At 43.0% G+C, this 17,988-nt stretch overlaps 1 protein-coding gene across 4 annotated transcripts in view; it reads left to right on the forward strand.

Annotated features, from left to right (window-relative positions):
* Positions 1–17,988, forward strand: part of PPP1R12A (protein phosphatase 1 regulatory subunit 12A) — a 228,630-nt gene that overhangs the window by 109,833 nt on the left and 100,809 nt on the right. For all 4 annotated transcript variants that reach the window (XM_077473604.1, XM_077473602.1, XM_077473605.1 and 1 more), the window contains exons 4-6: positions 638–797; positions 1,799–1,943; positions 6,297–6,371. In XM_077473604.1, the coding sequence (XP_077329730.1) occupies positions 638–797; positions 1,799–1,943; positions 6,297–6,371 (380 nt within the window). The remainder of the gene's footprint in view (positions 1–637; positions 798–1,798; positions 1,944–6,296; positions 6,372–17,988) is intronic.

The raw sequence follows: 17,988 nt of genomic DNA on the forward strand, positions 1-17,988 counted from the left end.
TACGACTTACTTGCCTTCCTTTGTTTGCAACCAGGAGCAAAGAAAAATAATTCAGGCATTTTACATCATGTTGGCAAGGTTTTGTTCACTTAAAGCAGGTTTTCATTTCCCTTTCAAGCCCAGTGGTATTGCAAAACCCACTTGAAGCGGGTCAGAAGGAGGTCAACTGCAGGTCAAATGCACCTGTCAATTATGAATTTTCCTAGAAGCATCTCCAACAGTCCCAAAACTCTAACACGCAGCCCCTTTCTCCCCTCCCCTTACACAATTTAACAGTGCTGGTGATTGGACTAGCACTGTCACATCTGGGTGGGATGAAAAGCCTCAGTCCTGTGGTAAGCTCTTATTTGGCACAAGTTTGTTACTTACACAGGGCTTCCTCTTCAGCAAACGAAGCTGCTTAGAAGTGAAGGAAAGCTTTAACGTGTTACGAGCGCCAGCTTATGGATTAACTTTTTGCTTTTCCCTGCGTAGACAAAGCACATGTTCATTTTAATGTTGTACCTTGGCCAGCACCCCATCTTGGTATTTGTAGTTTAATAAATGAAAATCTTTAAAATTGTAATTGTTCATCTGTATATACAGTTGTGTGTGTGCAGCTTTTTTAACTTTTATATTTTTTTCCCTTTACATTTAGGTATTGATGTGGAAGCAGCAAGGAAAGAGGAAGAGAGGGTAATGCTTAGAGATGCAAGACAGTGGCTAAACAGTGGACACGTTAACGATGTGCGACACGCAAAATCAGGAGGCACAGCTCTGCATGTAGCAGCTGCAAAGGGTTACACTGAGGTTTTAAAGTATGTTTACAGAACATATATTGCCATAGTTGGATTGATCTTTTGTAGTAGACACAGGATTGTAGTAATTAGACATTTTGGTTTAATTGCTAGCTTCTGGAAATTTGGACCACCAAACAAAACAAATAAGCCAGCCCCCATATTACCTTGCCTCTAGCCGTAATGCATTTTGCTGATGTCCTAGGAGGTCTTTTCCTCCTCTGCTCTACGGAGAAAATGTAACTTTTTTTGCTAGCAATCCCCCCCCCCCCCCCCAAATCATCTGTAGGCAACTATAGGTGTTTTCCAATGCTTCTGGCAGTGGGGGCCATTGGCCCTTGCTGCTGTCAAATTCTGTGAGGAGGGAGCAGGAGTTGGGTCCAAGCTATACAGCCCGAGTCGGGAGCATTCACACACAAGTGCCTCCAGCAGCTGGCTAACTTTGGGGGCACTTTCAAAAGAGGAGGAACAGACAGCGCCAGCAGGGGACTCTAGAAGAGGAGGTAAGGGCACTGCTCTGTGCGAAAACCATTGCACAGTGCAGGTAAGAATATATTTTATTTTGGGAAGGGGGGAGATGGTATAAAGTTTACAACTGCTTTAAGGAACCCCCAATGTTTATCTTCAGTTCATCAAAACGCATTTCAGTTTTGGATTAAATTGGAAAAAATGAATTGCCCACTAGCTCTCAAAAAGTAGAGAGAATGTACATTTTTTTTCTTTCTATTGTCACGGCATCTAAAATGGTTGTAAAAGCCTTCAGCTTCTGCCCAAAATATAGTTTCAATTTTCAATCTTGAGTGAACTTGCCATGTTTTAGTACTGATGGTGCTTTGATTTCCTTGGGGGCTATAAATGACTTAATATCGCAACGTCAAAAAGTGCTATATCCAAATTGTAAGTTGAGCACCTTTTACCTAACTCATGTGTGTTTGTCCCTTTTTAGTACAGTATAGGATTCAGTCGTAACATTTGAGGTGCTGCACAAAAATAAGCAAATTTTATTTTTCCTTTCTTTTCAGACTTTTAATTCAAGCATGTTATGATATTAATATTAAAGATTATGATGGTTGGACGCCACTCCATGCAGCTGCCCACTGGGGAAAGGAAGAGGCTTGTAGGATCCTGGTAGAAAATCTTTGTGACATGGATGCTGTCAATAAAGTGGTAAGTCTCATTACTGCAGCTCAATAGATTTTTATGTATAAAGATACTGTAGACAAGTGCAGCATGTGTGATTATTTGGGAAGCGAAAGACTACATTGATTTTGATAGCAGTTTTAAAAATGTGTTCACTTGTTTTTACACCTTGCTTGTCAACTCCTGCTGTATATAGCTGGGCTGCTGCAGATTCAGTTAAAACCTTGGTACTATAAAAGATTTAGGGAATACAGCAGGTATGATCGGCTAAATATAAAGAATTCATGCTGCAGTTCATGAAAAACAATAGATTGATGAGAGTTTTTGGGGGGGGGAATAGGGACTTTCAGGAAACCATGACCTGGTAAGGTTGTGTATTTCCATCCCTAGGGACTTTAACTTATCATGAGTATCCATTACATATACATTGAGAAGGGGAGTGTGTTTAACACAAAGGAGAGTGAGACTTTATATGAAACACTGGCCAGCAAAAGAGTACTAAGATTAAGCAAGGAATTTTATTAAACTAGATTGAAAAACATACAAATTCCTGGTAATAATAAAACATGGTAACATACATATAGTGTTTAGACCATTAAGCACAGTCAACATACACATGTCGTAATATGTAATAAACAAGAATTAACAATGAGGTTAATGCTAGTCTCTCATAGTATACACACATTAAATTCCTTGGTTCACCTCACGAAAATAGATAAAAAACCAATATTAAAATGATGTGGCCTGGAGGGCCTATGGCCTCACTGGACTGGAAGAATAAAACTGCATAATCACTTAAGTCATGATATGATTGGTAAAGACACGGCGACCGGTAGCTCTACTCGTTTTGTGTTTTTTAATGCCACTCCTCAGGAGCAAGCATGTGTAATGTTGAGCTGTTGGTGTGGTGGCGGGGGCCTGTGAGCCGTCTGGGGAAAAAAGGCTTACATAGAACATCCTCGTCTGCCGTGCCTGCTCTAGGTATCGCTCCCCTTCCAGTCCACGAGGTTTCCACTTCAGCTCCCGGTTGGAGCCTCTTTCTCGGATGGCTCCCAGGGCCCCACCAGCAACACATCAAACCTCAACATTGCACGTGCTTGCTCCTGATGATTGGTATTAAAAACCACAACGCGTAGAACTACTGGTTGTTGTGTTTTACCAATCATATCATGACTTGAGTGATTATGCAGTTTTATTCTTCCCGGTCCAGTGAGGCCATAGGTCCTGCAGGCCATATCATTTTAATATTGGTTTATATCTATTTTCATGAGGTGAACTAAGGAATTTAATGTGTGTATACTATGAGACTACCATTAACCTCATTGTCAATTCTTGTTTATTACTGTTATGACGTGTATGTTGACTGTTTAATGGTCTAAACACTATATGTATGTTACCATGTATTATTACCAGGACTTTGTATGTTTTTCAATCAATTTTAATAAATTTCCTTGCTTCATCCTAGTACTCTTTTGCTGGCTGGTGTTTCATATAAAGTCCCACTCCCCTTCTTAAAAACAATAGGTCAACTAACTTTTTGCCTGCTCAAGAATATATTTAAAAAGGTGGGAAATTTGGACTTTGAACGAGGCTTGCTAGGTGGGACCAATTACATTCACATAAGTCTGAAACATATGGATGTTTGAGACCAATAATCGACATGGCATAAAAAACATTACATACATAAATTATAAAATGGGTAAATGGAAGTATAATGGTAGACATCATGTATGACAACATGGCATAAGCAAACAAATGTGCATCCTAGTCCTCCCTGTGCTCGGGTAAACCATTACATAATAGAAAAATTGATAAAACCATCTAAAATCGATTGATGTGTGTTGAATGCATGAAGAAAGGCCCGATTCGTTTCATGGACTTCTTTCCACTCCTCATGAGCCAAATGCACCCATTATCTGTAACAAAATTATGAGGGTAACTATGTATTGTAATTATTGTGCCCATGGAGGTAAACAAAGGAAGCATGAATGTAAATTGAACGGACATGCCAAAATTGTACTCACAAGCAGCCACAAAATGGAACCGTAAATTACCATATGCCTAGGGTCGCTCAAATGAGCCTGGCCCGGGAGCTGAGGAGGGGAAACAGCCAGAGGTCCGGGACACAAACACCATCCCCCATGAAGGCCTGGGACTTCTAAAGTATATAGAATGAAGATATGTATCTGACAATATAGGTCAAAGGAATAGTCTAAGGCTAAAAATAACCGCAAACAAAAGGCTCATAGCCCTAGTGGTAAAGTAAATATCATAGATTTACCTGCCATAGATCTAAAACGGAGTGGAAAACCAAATGTCAGAAACGAGTATCCAGGTGTATGGACATGCTATCAGCTCAACAATGGAGCAGCGATATGGGGGGGGGGGGGAGGATGGAAACAGGACCCAGCGTTCCAGGTGGTTCCCTCCAGCGTCGCGCTGGGACTGCACAAAGGAAGAGACACTCCGGCAAAACGCTGGAGTGACTCCCCGCATGTCAGCCCAGTTGCTATAACAGGCGCATGCGTGAACGACCACCGCAATGACGTCAACCAGCACAATGCCCGGGCCAGTGGCGCCAATGCTCGATGGGAGCGTCCGCCCAATCCCACCACATCTAATTGATGCGGAAAGGGGGGGGAGGGGGAGGGCCCACAGCGAGCACCGCAACTCCTGGGTAACCAGGCGCACAACGGCCCCCGGCCACAGGGCAGACGGAACACAAATGGGCTACAGTGAGAAAAATGTAAGAAAAACAATGAAACTATGAGTGCAAAGTCAACGCCATGTCTGACCCATTGAAGGGTAGGCATAAGAAGATGATGGGTCCCAACCATATAGCATAACCTCTATCTCTAAATCTATAAAGAACAATGGGGGAAAGATGAACTTGGGACTTTAAGTGGGACATGAGGAAAAGTTCACGCCCCCATCTCTAAGCATATATTTTTATAAAAGGGGGGAAATTGGGACTTTGAGGCGTGCTAGGTGGGACCAATCAAATTCACATAAGTCTGAAACATATGTATGTTTATTGAGACCAATGATCGACATGGCATAAAAAACATTACATACATAAATTATGTAAATTGAATTATAATGGTAGACAGCATGTATGACAATGCATGCTCAAGAATATAGAGCAGTATATGAGTGATATTTTTTTTTTTTCTAATTCTGTGCAATTCAATCTATTTAAGTGTGTGTGTGCATGTTGCCCTCTGGCATGCTTTGAAACTGGTGTCTCCTTTTTAGCACGTACAAAGTAATAACTGCTCTAACTTTTATTGCTTTTTTTATTTTTTATTTTAATATAGAAGTAAATGTATTAATCATACAGGGTACTGACTTCTTTAGGTCTTGACCACTGGTTATGCTGTCATATGTCATGAACACTGGTAAACAAAGTTGCCTGGACAGCCCATATAACCTTATCTTCCACCAACCATCCTCAGTATTTTGTTAATGACCTTGAATGGAGAAATGTGGCAAAATTGCAGCTTTTGGGTCAGTCTCTCTTCTGCAATTTTTCTGTGAACTGTACCTTGACTCTGCCATTTGGTAGATGTTGGGCCAGCCATTAATGCTGTCACTGAACTCTGCTTTTGGCACTTGGCCTCTACTGAAGTGCAAAACAGCTCTGCTAGATGTACAGTACTTTACAGGTTCAGGGTAGTGGCAATCTGAATGCCAGTAGTTCTAGACTCTAAAGACCCTTTTGCTGCTGGAGAGCATACCCTCTCCCCCATGGAGAGTGTCCCCACCTGGTTGCTTTCACCCTGTGAAGGAGCTAGTATCCTAGTGTGGGAAGTCTGGGACTTTGCCTCTTCCCCTTTGGGCTCCACCCCAATGCCTCTCACACCAGCTCCAAGCTCTTCCCAGTTTGCAGTTAGTTTATGGATGCCGATCCCCTGCCTAGAATGTTGGGGGGAGTACCTTGGGCCCTTTTTTTCCACGGCATCTGCAGTTCTAGCGAACTGTGGGTGAGCATTTCCTATTTGTGGCTACTGCTTTGAGTCTATTCATATTCCACCACTGGGAGTTCAGAGGACACTGTTGGGGGGGGGGGTTGGGTGTCTAAGAGAACACTACAGTTTAGGTATGTAGGAAGGGAACAGAGGCCTGCTATAGGGTGGGGAGGGTCAGAGTACTAAAATGGGGCTGGACTGGAGGAGACGTTTGGGTGCTCACAGAAGACCTTATCAGTAGGCAGAAAAACGCAAACAAATTAATGAAAAATTTGGCCACTTTAAGGCACCGGAGATCACAGCCAAAATTGGTCAATTTGCCATATTTCTGCTTTTTACACAGTTCTGCAGTATAGCTCCTTAATTCAGTTTCCATGTGTTTTTTTTTTTTTTTTTTTCGTTTCTTTTAAAGGGTCAGACTGCAATTGATGTTGCTGATGAAGATATTTTAGGATACTTGGAAGAACTTCAAAAGAAGCAAAAATTGGTAATTTTCTTCCTTTGTTTTTAAGGCCTATAATCCTATTCTTTTTCAGTACACAAATTGCATTTGTTGTATTTATCAGTACAATCTATTGCTTAAATATTTTTCTTATGTTGGCTAGTTGCAAGAACACGTTAATCTGGCCATTCTTGCTATAAAATTAAATTAACATTTTTATCTCTCATCTGCCAAGGATAGAACTACTGTCAAGCAGTGCTTTTGGAGAGTGCACTGTGCGTGCATAGACAGGCACAGCCAGGGCCTGTAAGCCAATTCCCCTGCTCCCTCATCGCAGGAGTTGGACTGACTGCAGCAGGAGCCTATAGCTCCACTGCTGTAATTTCCCCCCGAAAGTGAGGGCAGGAAATGAGGGGTGCAATGATGGAGTCAAAGATGGCGCTGGAGCTGTGCAAGTGTTTAGGAATGGGGTAGGACAGGTAGTGGGTCTTTTTTATTTTTTATTTTATTTTTTTACCCTTAATACAGAAAATGCTTTAAAGTATAACTAAAGGCAAAACTTCTTTATTTTTTGGGATAGTGGAGAGGGATTAAAATCCCTGTAAATTTGTATTACTGTCTCAATTTGTCCTGTTTACCATTATCATTGAAAGTACAAGTAAAAAAACAAAAAAATCTTTTGGGTTGTTAAGAAAATGAATAGAGGGAAATCTTCCAATTGGGGCACTAGTTCTGGTGACCTGGTGGATCCCAAGGGATTCCCTTAATTTGCCGGAATTTCCTCACTTCCTGTTTGGATATGGGACAGGAAGTGAAGGGAAATCTCTGCAGTGGCACAGGGATGGCAAAAAGACAGGGATTATAACCCTCCCTTGTGCTATCCAAAATTGTAGAGGAAAAAAGTTTTGCCTATAGTTCTCGTGTAAAGTAAACATTTCGACTTTTAGTACCACTTTAAGCTGGCCATAGACAGAAGAGAGTAGAGCATAAACATGACTGCTGTTAGCCACCAGGCATTTGGCTTTATACATAGGGAATATTCACACTAAAGATACCTCTGACACTTGCTTACTAGGAGAAAGTGTTATTCTACCCTGTTAATTTGCTATTACCCTTAAGCCTAGGCCAGAAGTTAGTGTGGTCTCCTCAGGCAAACTACATTGCCATGTCTTCCATCTGTAAACAGTTGGTTTGGGAAACTACTATCTTTTTGTCTGCAGGCCCCTCTAGTCTCTGGTCCAATGACAACCTTGTTTAGGGATTCTGAGAGATCTGCAGAGGCCAACATTAGACATGACCAATGTTGAGCATCGTTTGTGCTCAACAAGGCTGGCAATATTTTCCTTCCAATATATTTAGAAGTAGAAAAGGTAGTACAGCGCTGGATAAGAAATCTATTGAACAATATATATATCAAATATATAAGCAATACATTTACAATAAAACATGTACACAATCAAATGTGAAAGAACCCTGAATTGAAAATAGTCCATGTGTGTTTAACCACTTCCCGACCGCCGCACGACGATGTACGTCGACAGAATGGCACGGGCAGGCATAAGGGCGTACATGTACGTCCCTGCCTTCCCGCGGGTCGGGGGCCCGATCGGGCCCCCACCCGGTGCCTGCGGCGGTCGGTATTCGTTCGGGAGCGATCCCGGACGAGGGGGCGGCAATTAATTCATGGCCACCCCCTCGCGATCGCTCCCGATGAATAGAAATCCTTCGTGACATCACTTCCTCTCCTGTAATGTAAACACAGGAGAGGAAGTGATGTATTCTCTCCTCCGTGTCGGTATTTTTCGTTCCGACACCGAGGAGAGAGGACCGGTGAGTTGCACCAACACGTCACTACACAGTAGAACATGCCAGGCACACTCACACCCCCCCCGATCACCCCCCCAATTACCCCTGCCCCCCAGTCACAGTGACACCAATGTCATTTTTTTTTTTTTTTTTTGCATTGGTGTCATTTGTGACTGTAATAACTGTTAGGGCAGTTAGGGTTAGCCCCCTTTAGTTCTAATGTACCCCCCTAACCCCCCCAATAAAGGTTTAACCCCGTGATCACCCCCGTCGCCAGTGTCACTAAGGCTGGGTTCACATTGCAGCGGTTTATGAGAACGAATGTGATTCGCACCGCACTGCAGTGCAAATCACATCCGATCTCTGTGCGATTCGAGTTCAGCCATACAGATAGTATGGCTGAATTCGCATCGCACCCGCTGCACCCGCCGCAAATTCGCACGGGACCCTTTTTTTGGCCCGCAGCAGAATCGGATCGCATGGGTGTTCACACCATGCGATCGAGTTTGCAGATCGCACTGCGATATGCGAACTGATCTGGGGGTGTCATTAACATTTCACTGACACTCCCAGCAGTTCGCATAGGGCAGTGTGAACTGCCGCTGGGAGGCATGCGATGCGGGAACCCGCCGCGGATTCGTGGCGTTCCCGCATCGCTCCAGTGTGAACCCAGCCTAATAAGCGATCATTTTTCTGATCGCTGTATTAGTGTCACAGGTGACGCTAGTTAGGCAGGTAGGTATTTAGGTTCGCCGCAGCTTTTTATAGCGCCAGGGACCCCCATATACTACCGCATAAAGCCCCCTGATTGCCCCCTAGTTAACCCTTTCACCAGTGATCACCATATAACTGTTACAGGTGACGCTGGTTGGTTAGTTATTTTTTTATAGTTTCAGGGCACCCGCCATTTATTACCTAGTCTCACTAGTGTACCCCTAAATTTAGGGGTGTCTACTTTCCAAAATGGGGTCATTTGGGGGGGGGGGGGGGTTGTGCCATCTTGGCATTTTATGGCCTTCAAAACTGTAATAGGTAGTGAGAAGTGAACTCAAACATTTACGCCCTTAGAAAGCCTGAAGGCGGTGCTTGGTTTTCGGGGCCCCGTACGCGGCTAGGCTCCCAAAAAGTCCCACATATGTGGTATCCCCATACTCAGGAGAAGCAGCAGAATTTATTTTGCGGTGTCATTTCACATATACCCATAGCATGTGTGAGCAATATATCATTTAGTGACAACTTTGTGAAAAAAAAAAAAAGTTTGTAATTTTCCCGCAACTTGTGGCAAAATATAAAATATTCCATGGACTCAACATGCCTCTCAGCAAATAGCTTGGGGTGTCTACTTTCTAAAATGGGGTCATTTGTGGGGGTTTTGTGCCATCTTGGCATTTTATGGCCTTCAAAACTGTAATGGGTAGTGAGAAGTGAACTCAAAAATTTACGCCCTTAGAAAGCCTGAAGGCGGTGCTTGGTTTTCGGGGCCCCGTACGCGGCTAGGCTCCCAAAAAGTCCCACATATGTGGTATCCCCGTACTCAGGAGAAGCAGCAGAATTTATTTTGGGGTGTCATTTCACATATACCCATAGCATGTGTGAGCAATATATCATTTAGTGACAACTTTGTGTAAAAAAAAAAAAAAAAAAAATTTTTTTTGTCATTATTCAATCGCTTGAGGCAATAAAATATTCAATGGGCTCAACATGCCACTTGTCAATTTCCTTAGGGGGTCTACTTTCCAAAATGGGGTCATTTGGGGGGGTTTTGTACTGCCCTGCCATTTTAGCACCTCAAGAAATGAGATAGGCAGTCGTAAACTAAAAGCTGCGTAAATTCCAGAAAACGTACCTTAGTTTGTAGATGTGACAACTTTTGCGCAAACCAATAAATATACAATTATTGACTTTTTTTTTTACCAAAGACATGTGGCTGAATACATTTTGGCCTAAATGTATGACTAAAATTGAGTTTATTGGATTTTTCTAATAACAAAAAGTAGAAAATATCATTTTTTTTCAAAATTTGCGGTCTTTTTACGTTTATATCGCAAAAAATAAAAATCGCAGAGGCAATCAAATACCATCAAAAGAAAGCTCTATTTGTGGGAAGAAAAGGACACAAATTTTGTTTGGGTACAACATTGCATGACCGCGCAATTACCAGTTAAAGCAGCGCAGTGCCAAATTGTAAAAAGACCTCTGGTCATTGACCAGCAAAATGGTCCGGTCTGAAAGTGGTTAAGTGAAAAAAAAAAAATCAAAAAATTTCCATATTAAACAATATATTGCCAAAATACGTGCATACGCACACAAAATTGTGATCATAAAGTGTTCATAAGGAAGTGTCCAAATAAAGAATATTAGAGTGTATTTCTGGTGCAAAAATATTGTTTGGACACACTTATGAACACTTTGATAACCATTTTGTGCGTGTATGCACGTATTTCAGCAATATATTGTTTAATTTGGACATTTTTTGTGTTTTTCACTTAAACACACATGGACTTTTTTTCAATTCACATTTGATTGTGTACATTGTTTTATTGTAAATTTGTTTATATTTGATATATATATTCAATAGATTTCTTATCCAGTGCTGCACTACTTTTTCTACTTATATTTGTTGTGCCCTATATCGGGGTTATAGTGTTCAGCTGCAGGATACCCTTCACTTTTTTTTTTTTTCCTAGAATTTTTATCACACACCTAGTGCAAATCTTTTTTTTTTTTTTTCTTTTTTTTTTTAATATAAGGCAGCAGTGCCCTTGCAAAAAATAAAAATAAAAAAATTTGTCAATTCAGGTGATTTTTATTTTAGTCACATACTGTTCCCTGCTATTCTGAGACTTTGTGGGTCACCACAGGCTCTAAACTGAGGTATGCTGTCATAAAATGTAGGTGCTCTTTGGAGTAAACACTGCAGTGTCCAGTGGATAATGTTGTTGATTTGTTAAACTACTTGGGTTACTCATTTTAATCACTGCACTGATGGGACCTTAGTTGTCAGACAGCAGCTCCTGCCAGCTATAGCCAGGTGTCTGTTGGGGAAGGATTCTAGGACATTGAGCACAAAATCCTTTACCGGATACATTTTCTTTGTGTGTCTAAACTGACTTTAGACTTGATTTAGCAGAGAGACTTTAAAGCTTCATGCACACAAAGCGTTTTAGCAGTGTCACTTTTTTCTTTTCTGCTTAAAACCGCGCCTCCACGTTATTTTGCGTCCATGCGCGCACAGGCTTTTAGGAGCTGTAAGTAGCATAGGCATTTTCAAGCTGTAAAAAGCCAGCGTGTTCTGAGGACTGGCATTACAGCTCTAACACCTGACATAGCTTATGTCAAAATCCACTGTTTCCTATGAGAGCACATTGATTTGCACAAGTCTGATAATGAGCCGACCTGTGGTGCGGCTTATGTGTTGTGGAACTTGAAGCGGAACCCTCGCCAAAATGGAAAAAAATAACAAAACTGGAGTGCCCCCCCCCCCCCCCCAGTTCGAATAAGCACTCCATGACAGTTTTTTTTTTTTTTTTTTTGGCGAGTGCTCCCCTTCAAGATCTCACCACATAAGATGGACCACAGGTCAGATCATCATGGTCGGACTTGTGGTGCGACGACTTTTCAAATCAATGGGCTCTCATAGGGAACCATTGTTTTTGAATAGAGGCAGACACACTGCTAAAAGCTAGTATGGCTAAACATGCATTAACGCCCATGCAAAAAGCTACTAAAAGCTAATTTTTATAGCTGCTTTTTCCTGACATTGGTAGTGGCTTTGCAGCTAGTTTTTTCTAACTCCCTGTGTGCATTAGGCCTAAATATTGAGAGAGAGAGAGAAGGCTCTGTTCCTGGCAGTTTAATCAAAAGAAGCCAGCAGTGCCTTTTTGTTGCCAAAAAATTGGGGATTCAAGTGACTGGATATCCATAGTGGCCCAAGGCCACACTTTAGGAGTAACTCAGGGCCTACCCTGCCTGCATGAGTTATAGTCCTTCAGCTTATATCTTTTTTTATTTTAAGTGGTTGCGATGGCTGAAGGTTTTTTACTTTCATGCATTCTATGCAGGGAGATAAAAAAAAAAAAACCTGTGTGTAGCAACCTCTTCTAATACTTGCAAGCTCCTTGCTCTGAGACACTCAGCAAGGGGGGGGGGAACAACAATGGGAAGACTCGAAGAGGAGGATAGGAGCTGATCTTTGCAAAACCACGTTTATTTTTTATAATTGCCTTTTAGCCACTTACCACTGGTTCCTTAAAACCCTTTCCTAACCAGACCAGCTTTCGATGCTCTTGCATTTTGAATCACAATTTCTCAGTCATGCAGCACTTTACCCATATGAAATATTTGTCCTTTATATTCACACAATTATAGCTTTCTTTTGGTGGTATTTAATCAAATCACCGCTAAGTTATTTTTTAGTGCTATAATTGAAAAAAGACCCAAAATTTTGTTAAAAAAAAGTAAAAAAAGCATTTTTCTTCTTTGTGTGAAAGTTAGTCCGCAAGCTATGGTGCCAAAATTGATCACACCCGAAGTACTGACAGCCTATCACTTCTTGAGACCCTAACAAGCCTGGAAAATACAAATACCCCCCAAATTGACCCGCTTTTTGGAAAGTAGACATTTAAAGGTATTTAGTGAGAGGCATGGTGAGTGTTGCGTTGTAATTTTTTTCCCACAATTCTTTGCAAAAGCACGATATTTTTTTTCCCACCAAATTGTCATATTAACAGGTTTTCTTTATCGTACATCATCGGACACAGAGCCTCAAGTATTTACTTAGTGGGTTATGGGCCTACCTTCAGGTGTTGACACTGATATAACCAATACAGGAAGTTGAGTCCCCTATATAACCTTCCAGGAGTACCTGTTTTTTTCGCCAGTGTCTAAGGTGTTGGTCACGAGTGAAGATTTGCTCTGAGGAGCTCCTAGAGGTATCCATGACTGATTTAAAGAACCTCCACAACAGATCCATCCTCGTCACTGAGGCCATAGGATGGTACCTGGACCTCGGTTCAAGAACGAGGTTTTTTGCCTGTAACGCTTCTCTGAGAGCTGGACCCTAGGAACCAGGACTCTTTTTGGTCTTGTTTCATTTCCTAAAGTTGTCCTAAGGGGTGCTATACAAGTCCCAAAGGAGCGGAACCCCTTTTAAAAGGGCCCCAGGCTTTGAGCGTGTTTAAACACAACCCACCGTGACGGGCGAAGTTTGGATCTGCTGTCTTGGCAGCATCCTGCAGTGAGGACAAGGTAAGGGAAAAGGCTATGCTTTTTCCTTCATGCATCTTGTATACCTAAAGTATGTCTCGTTAAGGGGACTAAATTTGCACACCTATGCATGATGCCTTTTCAGCAGCGCTGTCTCACTACATGTATAGTCCCAGCGGAGGGCAAAACACTTTGGGGAAAGGTTATGTGTTTTCCTTTATGCACCTTAGTGCAATGCTGGCAGCTGCTGGGGATAAAGTTGTTTTTTTTTTTTTTTTTTAAAGAGAGAAGGAAACACGGGAATCTGCTGTCAGAACCCCCACCTTATAGTGCATGCTCTACTTACCTGTGTCTGTGAAGAGGCACAGAGCACTGGTATTGACAGTATTTTCTTTTTTCGGCTGGCCATCGCTCTCCCTGCATAGTCTGCTACAGCAGACTCGTATTGAAGGAGAGGGCGGGTCGGCCAGAGGGGCATGGCCGCAGGGTCACATGACACTGTGTATGGGACATAGACGTCCATTTACACAGCATTTGGCAATTGAGGAGGCGCTGAGGACGCCAATCAGGTCCACCTGAGGCTTACATATAAGACACTCTTTAGAAATCTTCAGCTGAAAAGAGGAGTCGTGTCAGACATCAGAGTGCGGGGCACATAAGGGTGTAAAGCAGGCATTTCCAGTACAGGAAAAAAACTATTGTCTTAGCAGAAAGAGTACTGTTATGATGACTTTTTTTTTTTGCTAGAAATATTCAGGCAAATAGTTCTGTGTACCTCTGCTTTTGTACTTGGCATTATGTCTTCCAGACCTACCATAAAGGTACCGAAGGTGTCACTCCCAGGCGCTGGGAACCCCAATCATGCCTCCATACTGTCATCCTCTTCAGAGAGATCAGACATGGCAAGCCAGGGTGTCATTGGAAGCTAGCGGTGGTGCAACTGCTTCACACACTTCAGCCCCTGTACACGTGACTGAAGAAGCACTTTCTTCTCCCCTGCAGGTCTTAGAAGGAAGATTAGCGACTTTAATCGCATCCTCTATCCAAGTGGATAGGAAACATCCTAGATCTTCCTCCACACCTTAGACTCTTTACAGTCAGTGGAGGGTCCAAAAGAACCATGGGGACAAGATGAGGTATTACCCTCAGATCGGAAGAAAAACAAGCCGATTTATTCCTCTGCCGAGGAAACAATACTTGAAGTTTCAGCTTCAGAATCTGAAGTGCAGAGCCTTACAGAAATGGTCCTCTCCATTTTCATGCTACCCCTAACAGAGTTAGCTGAAGGTCCGGTCTCCTCCTTGGGTTCCCTGAAACGTTTACAGCCTTTACATGCGTTTCCCGTACACACATTACTAGAGAAGCTTATTTATTCCGAATGGGATCATCCGGATAAACCTTTTTCCCCTCCAAAGAGATTCTCTAGTCTCTATCCTATGGAGGAAAAGATCACTAAGATGGAAGGTTCCAGCAGTGGACGCTGCGATTTCCAATGTGAACAAACGTTTAACTTGTCCAGTGGACAATGCACATATGCTTACAGATCCAACAGATAAAAAGTTGGAAGGTCTGTTAAAATCCTCTTTCCTTAGTAGGGACCGTAACTCAGCCTGCAATAGCAGCTATAGGCATCTGTCAGTCCTTAAAGGACCAATTTACAGATGCTCTCAAAGAGCTTCCTGCACAACAAGCTCAGGAGTTGGCCGAGCTACCTAGGGCATTATGCTTTGCCATAGATGCTATAAAAGATTCTATTCACCAGGCTTCACGCCTGGCGCTTGTACTTGTATACATGCGAAGGACCCTTTGGTTAAAGGGTTGGTCAGCTGAAACGCCTTGTAAGAACCTTCTAACTAGTTTCCCCTTTAAGGGAGAACGACTATTTGGCTATAGTTTGGATAAATACATTCAAACAATTTCCAGTAGAAAGAGTACTCTTTTGCCAGTCAAAAGAAAATATAAACGTCCTTCGTTTAAACAAACTTTTTCCCCTGTGCCAGGGGCATCCACCTCTAGGTAGGGGCGACGGCCTCCACCGTCAGACTCTACGGGAAGATCCCAGGGTTAAACCCAGGCACAAAGGAAGACCTGGGGCCACAAGCCTGCAAAGCAGAACACCAAGGCCTTGTTATGAAGAGGCATCCCCCTCACCAGGGTGGGGGGGGGGGGGGGAGACTTCTGAGGTACTCCGAAGTCTGGTAAGAGGAGATTCAGGACAGATGGACTCTCTCCACTGTATCCCTAGGATACCATCTAGAATTTTGAGAGTTTCTACCGTCCCGTTTTCTGAGATCAAACGTTCCCAGGGATCCAGGCAAAAGGCAATCCCTGTTGAAAGCATTAGACCGATTATTGGCTCAAGGGGTGATCATACAGATTTCCAAACGAGCATGGTTTGGGGTTCTACTGAAACCTATTTACAGTGCCAAAGCCAAATGGGGATATCGGACCAATTCTAGATCTACAGAATCTTAATCAGTTCCTGAGGATACGCTCCTTTCGCATGGAGTCAATCAAATCAGTCGTTTCTATTCTACAAGGAGGAGAACTTCTGTCATCCATTGACATCAGAGATGCATATCTGCATGTCCCTATATTTCCTGCTCACCAGAGGTTTCTGCATTTCGAAGTAGAAGAGAAGCACTTTCAGTTTGTAGCTTTGCCCTTCAGGCTTGCTGCAGCGCCCCGGATATTCACAAAAGTACTATCCCTACCTCTAGCCAGGTTAAGGGCACAGGGCATAACTGTCTTGGCTTATTTGGACGATGTTGATAGACCAGTCAGTGGCTCGCTTGTAGCAAGGCATAGCCATTACAAGCAGTTACCTGGAAGATCTGGGTTGGATTCTCAACCTAAAGTCCTCCCTAAAGCCACTAAAGAGGTTGTCATATTTGGGCATGATAATGGACACAGCCCAGAAAAGGGTCTTCTTGCCTCCCGCAAAGATCATCCTCACTAGCTCCTGTATGGAGCTGATCAGGTCAAGGAGAAATCCTTCAGTCCGCCTTTGTATGAGGTTGTTAGGGAAGATGGTAGCTTCATTCGAAGCAGTTCCCTAGGCCCATTTCCATTCGAGACTGTTTCAAAACGGTATCCTATCTGCTTGTAACAACGATTCAAGCTTTAAATTTGCCAATGCGGCTGTCCCAAAGCCTCAGTTGGTGGTTACTGCCCGGAACATGCTGAAGGGAAAATTCTTCAGACAAGTTATCTGGAAAATATTAACAGATGCCAGCCTTTCAGGCTGGGGAGCAGTACTAGAAAGGACGACTGTCCAGGGACAATGGTCAAGAACCGAAAGAGCATTGTCCATCAACATCCTAGAGATTCGGGCAGTATATCTGGCTCTAGGGACCTCGACCTCCAGGTTAAAGAATTGTCCTGTCAGGATCCAATCCGACAATGCCACGGCTGTGGCATATATCAATCACCAAGGGGTCACCAAGAGTCTCTCAGCTCAGAGAGGTGAACCAGATTCTAACTTGGGCAGAAGAAGGGGAATGGTCTCTGCACCCCAAAGTGTTTCGGGATGTTTGCCAAAGATGGGGACTCCGGACGTTGACCTCCTGGTGTCCAGATTCAACACGAAGATAGTCAACTTTGTGGGACAAGGGACCCACTCGCATACAGAACAGATGCGTTGGTGACCCCATAGAATCAGTTCTCACTGATCTATGCATTTCCCCCGATTCAGTTGCTGACTTCTTTGCAGGATCAAGCTGGAAAGAAAGTCAGTGATACTGGTAGCGCCAGCATGGCCCAGAAGGTCATGGTACGCAGAGATCGTAAAAATGGCAGTGGAGGGTCCATGGCCCCTCCCACTAAGGCCAGACCTGCTATCTCAGGGGCCGATATTCCATCTTACTTTACGAACGCTAAATTTAATGGCTTATTTATTGAGACCCACATTCTGAAGAAATGTGGGCTTTCCAGGCCGGTTATCTATACTTTGATTAATGCTAGGAAGCCAGCTTCTAGAGCTATATATTAGTCTGGAAGACTTATGTTTCTTGGTGTGAACCCAAGGGTTGGCACCCTCGGAGATGTAGGCAGAATTCTTGCCTTTCTACAGATAGGCGTAGAGATGAAGTTGGCCTATTAAGGGCCAGGTCTCAGCATTATCAGTTTTATTTCAAAGACCGCCTGCTACGCATTCTTTAGTCCGGGGTTTCATGCAAGGAGTGCTGCGGATTAATCTGGCAGTTAAATCACCCTTAAGCCCTTAAACTTAGTTTTGTCTGTTACAAAAACAGCCATTCAAACTGTTACAGCACATTCCTTTAGTCCTTTTGTCAAGGAAGCTGATATTTTTGTTTGCTTTATCCTCGGCAAGGAGTGTCAGAATTGGCTGCTCTTTCTTGTAAGGAGCCATATTTGATTATTTAAGGACAGGGTGGTAAGCCCTCATCCAGATTTTTTGCCATAGGTGGTTTCAGGCTTTCATCTGAATGAAGATATTGTCCTGCCTTAGTTTTTCCCAAGACTAGCTTCCGGGGAAGAAAAGTCACTACATTGTCTTGATGTAGTGAGGACAGTGAAGATCTATTTGAAGAAAACTGCTCAGATTCGTAAGACTGACGTCTTATTTATTCTGCCAGAGGGTCCTAAAAAGGACAGGCAGCATCAAAATCCACGGTCGCTAAGTGGATTC

This window comes from Lithobates pipiens, unplaced genomic scaffold (assembly GCF_037356315.1).
Source record: "Lithobates pipiens isolate NorthernLeopardFrog02 unplaced genomic scaffold, aLitPip1_a1.2 Scaffold_8, whole genome shotgun sequence".
Classification (NCBI taxonomy): domain Eukaryota; kingdom Metazoa; phylum Chordata; class Amphibia; order Anura; family Ranidae; genus Lithobates; species Lithobates pipiens.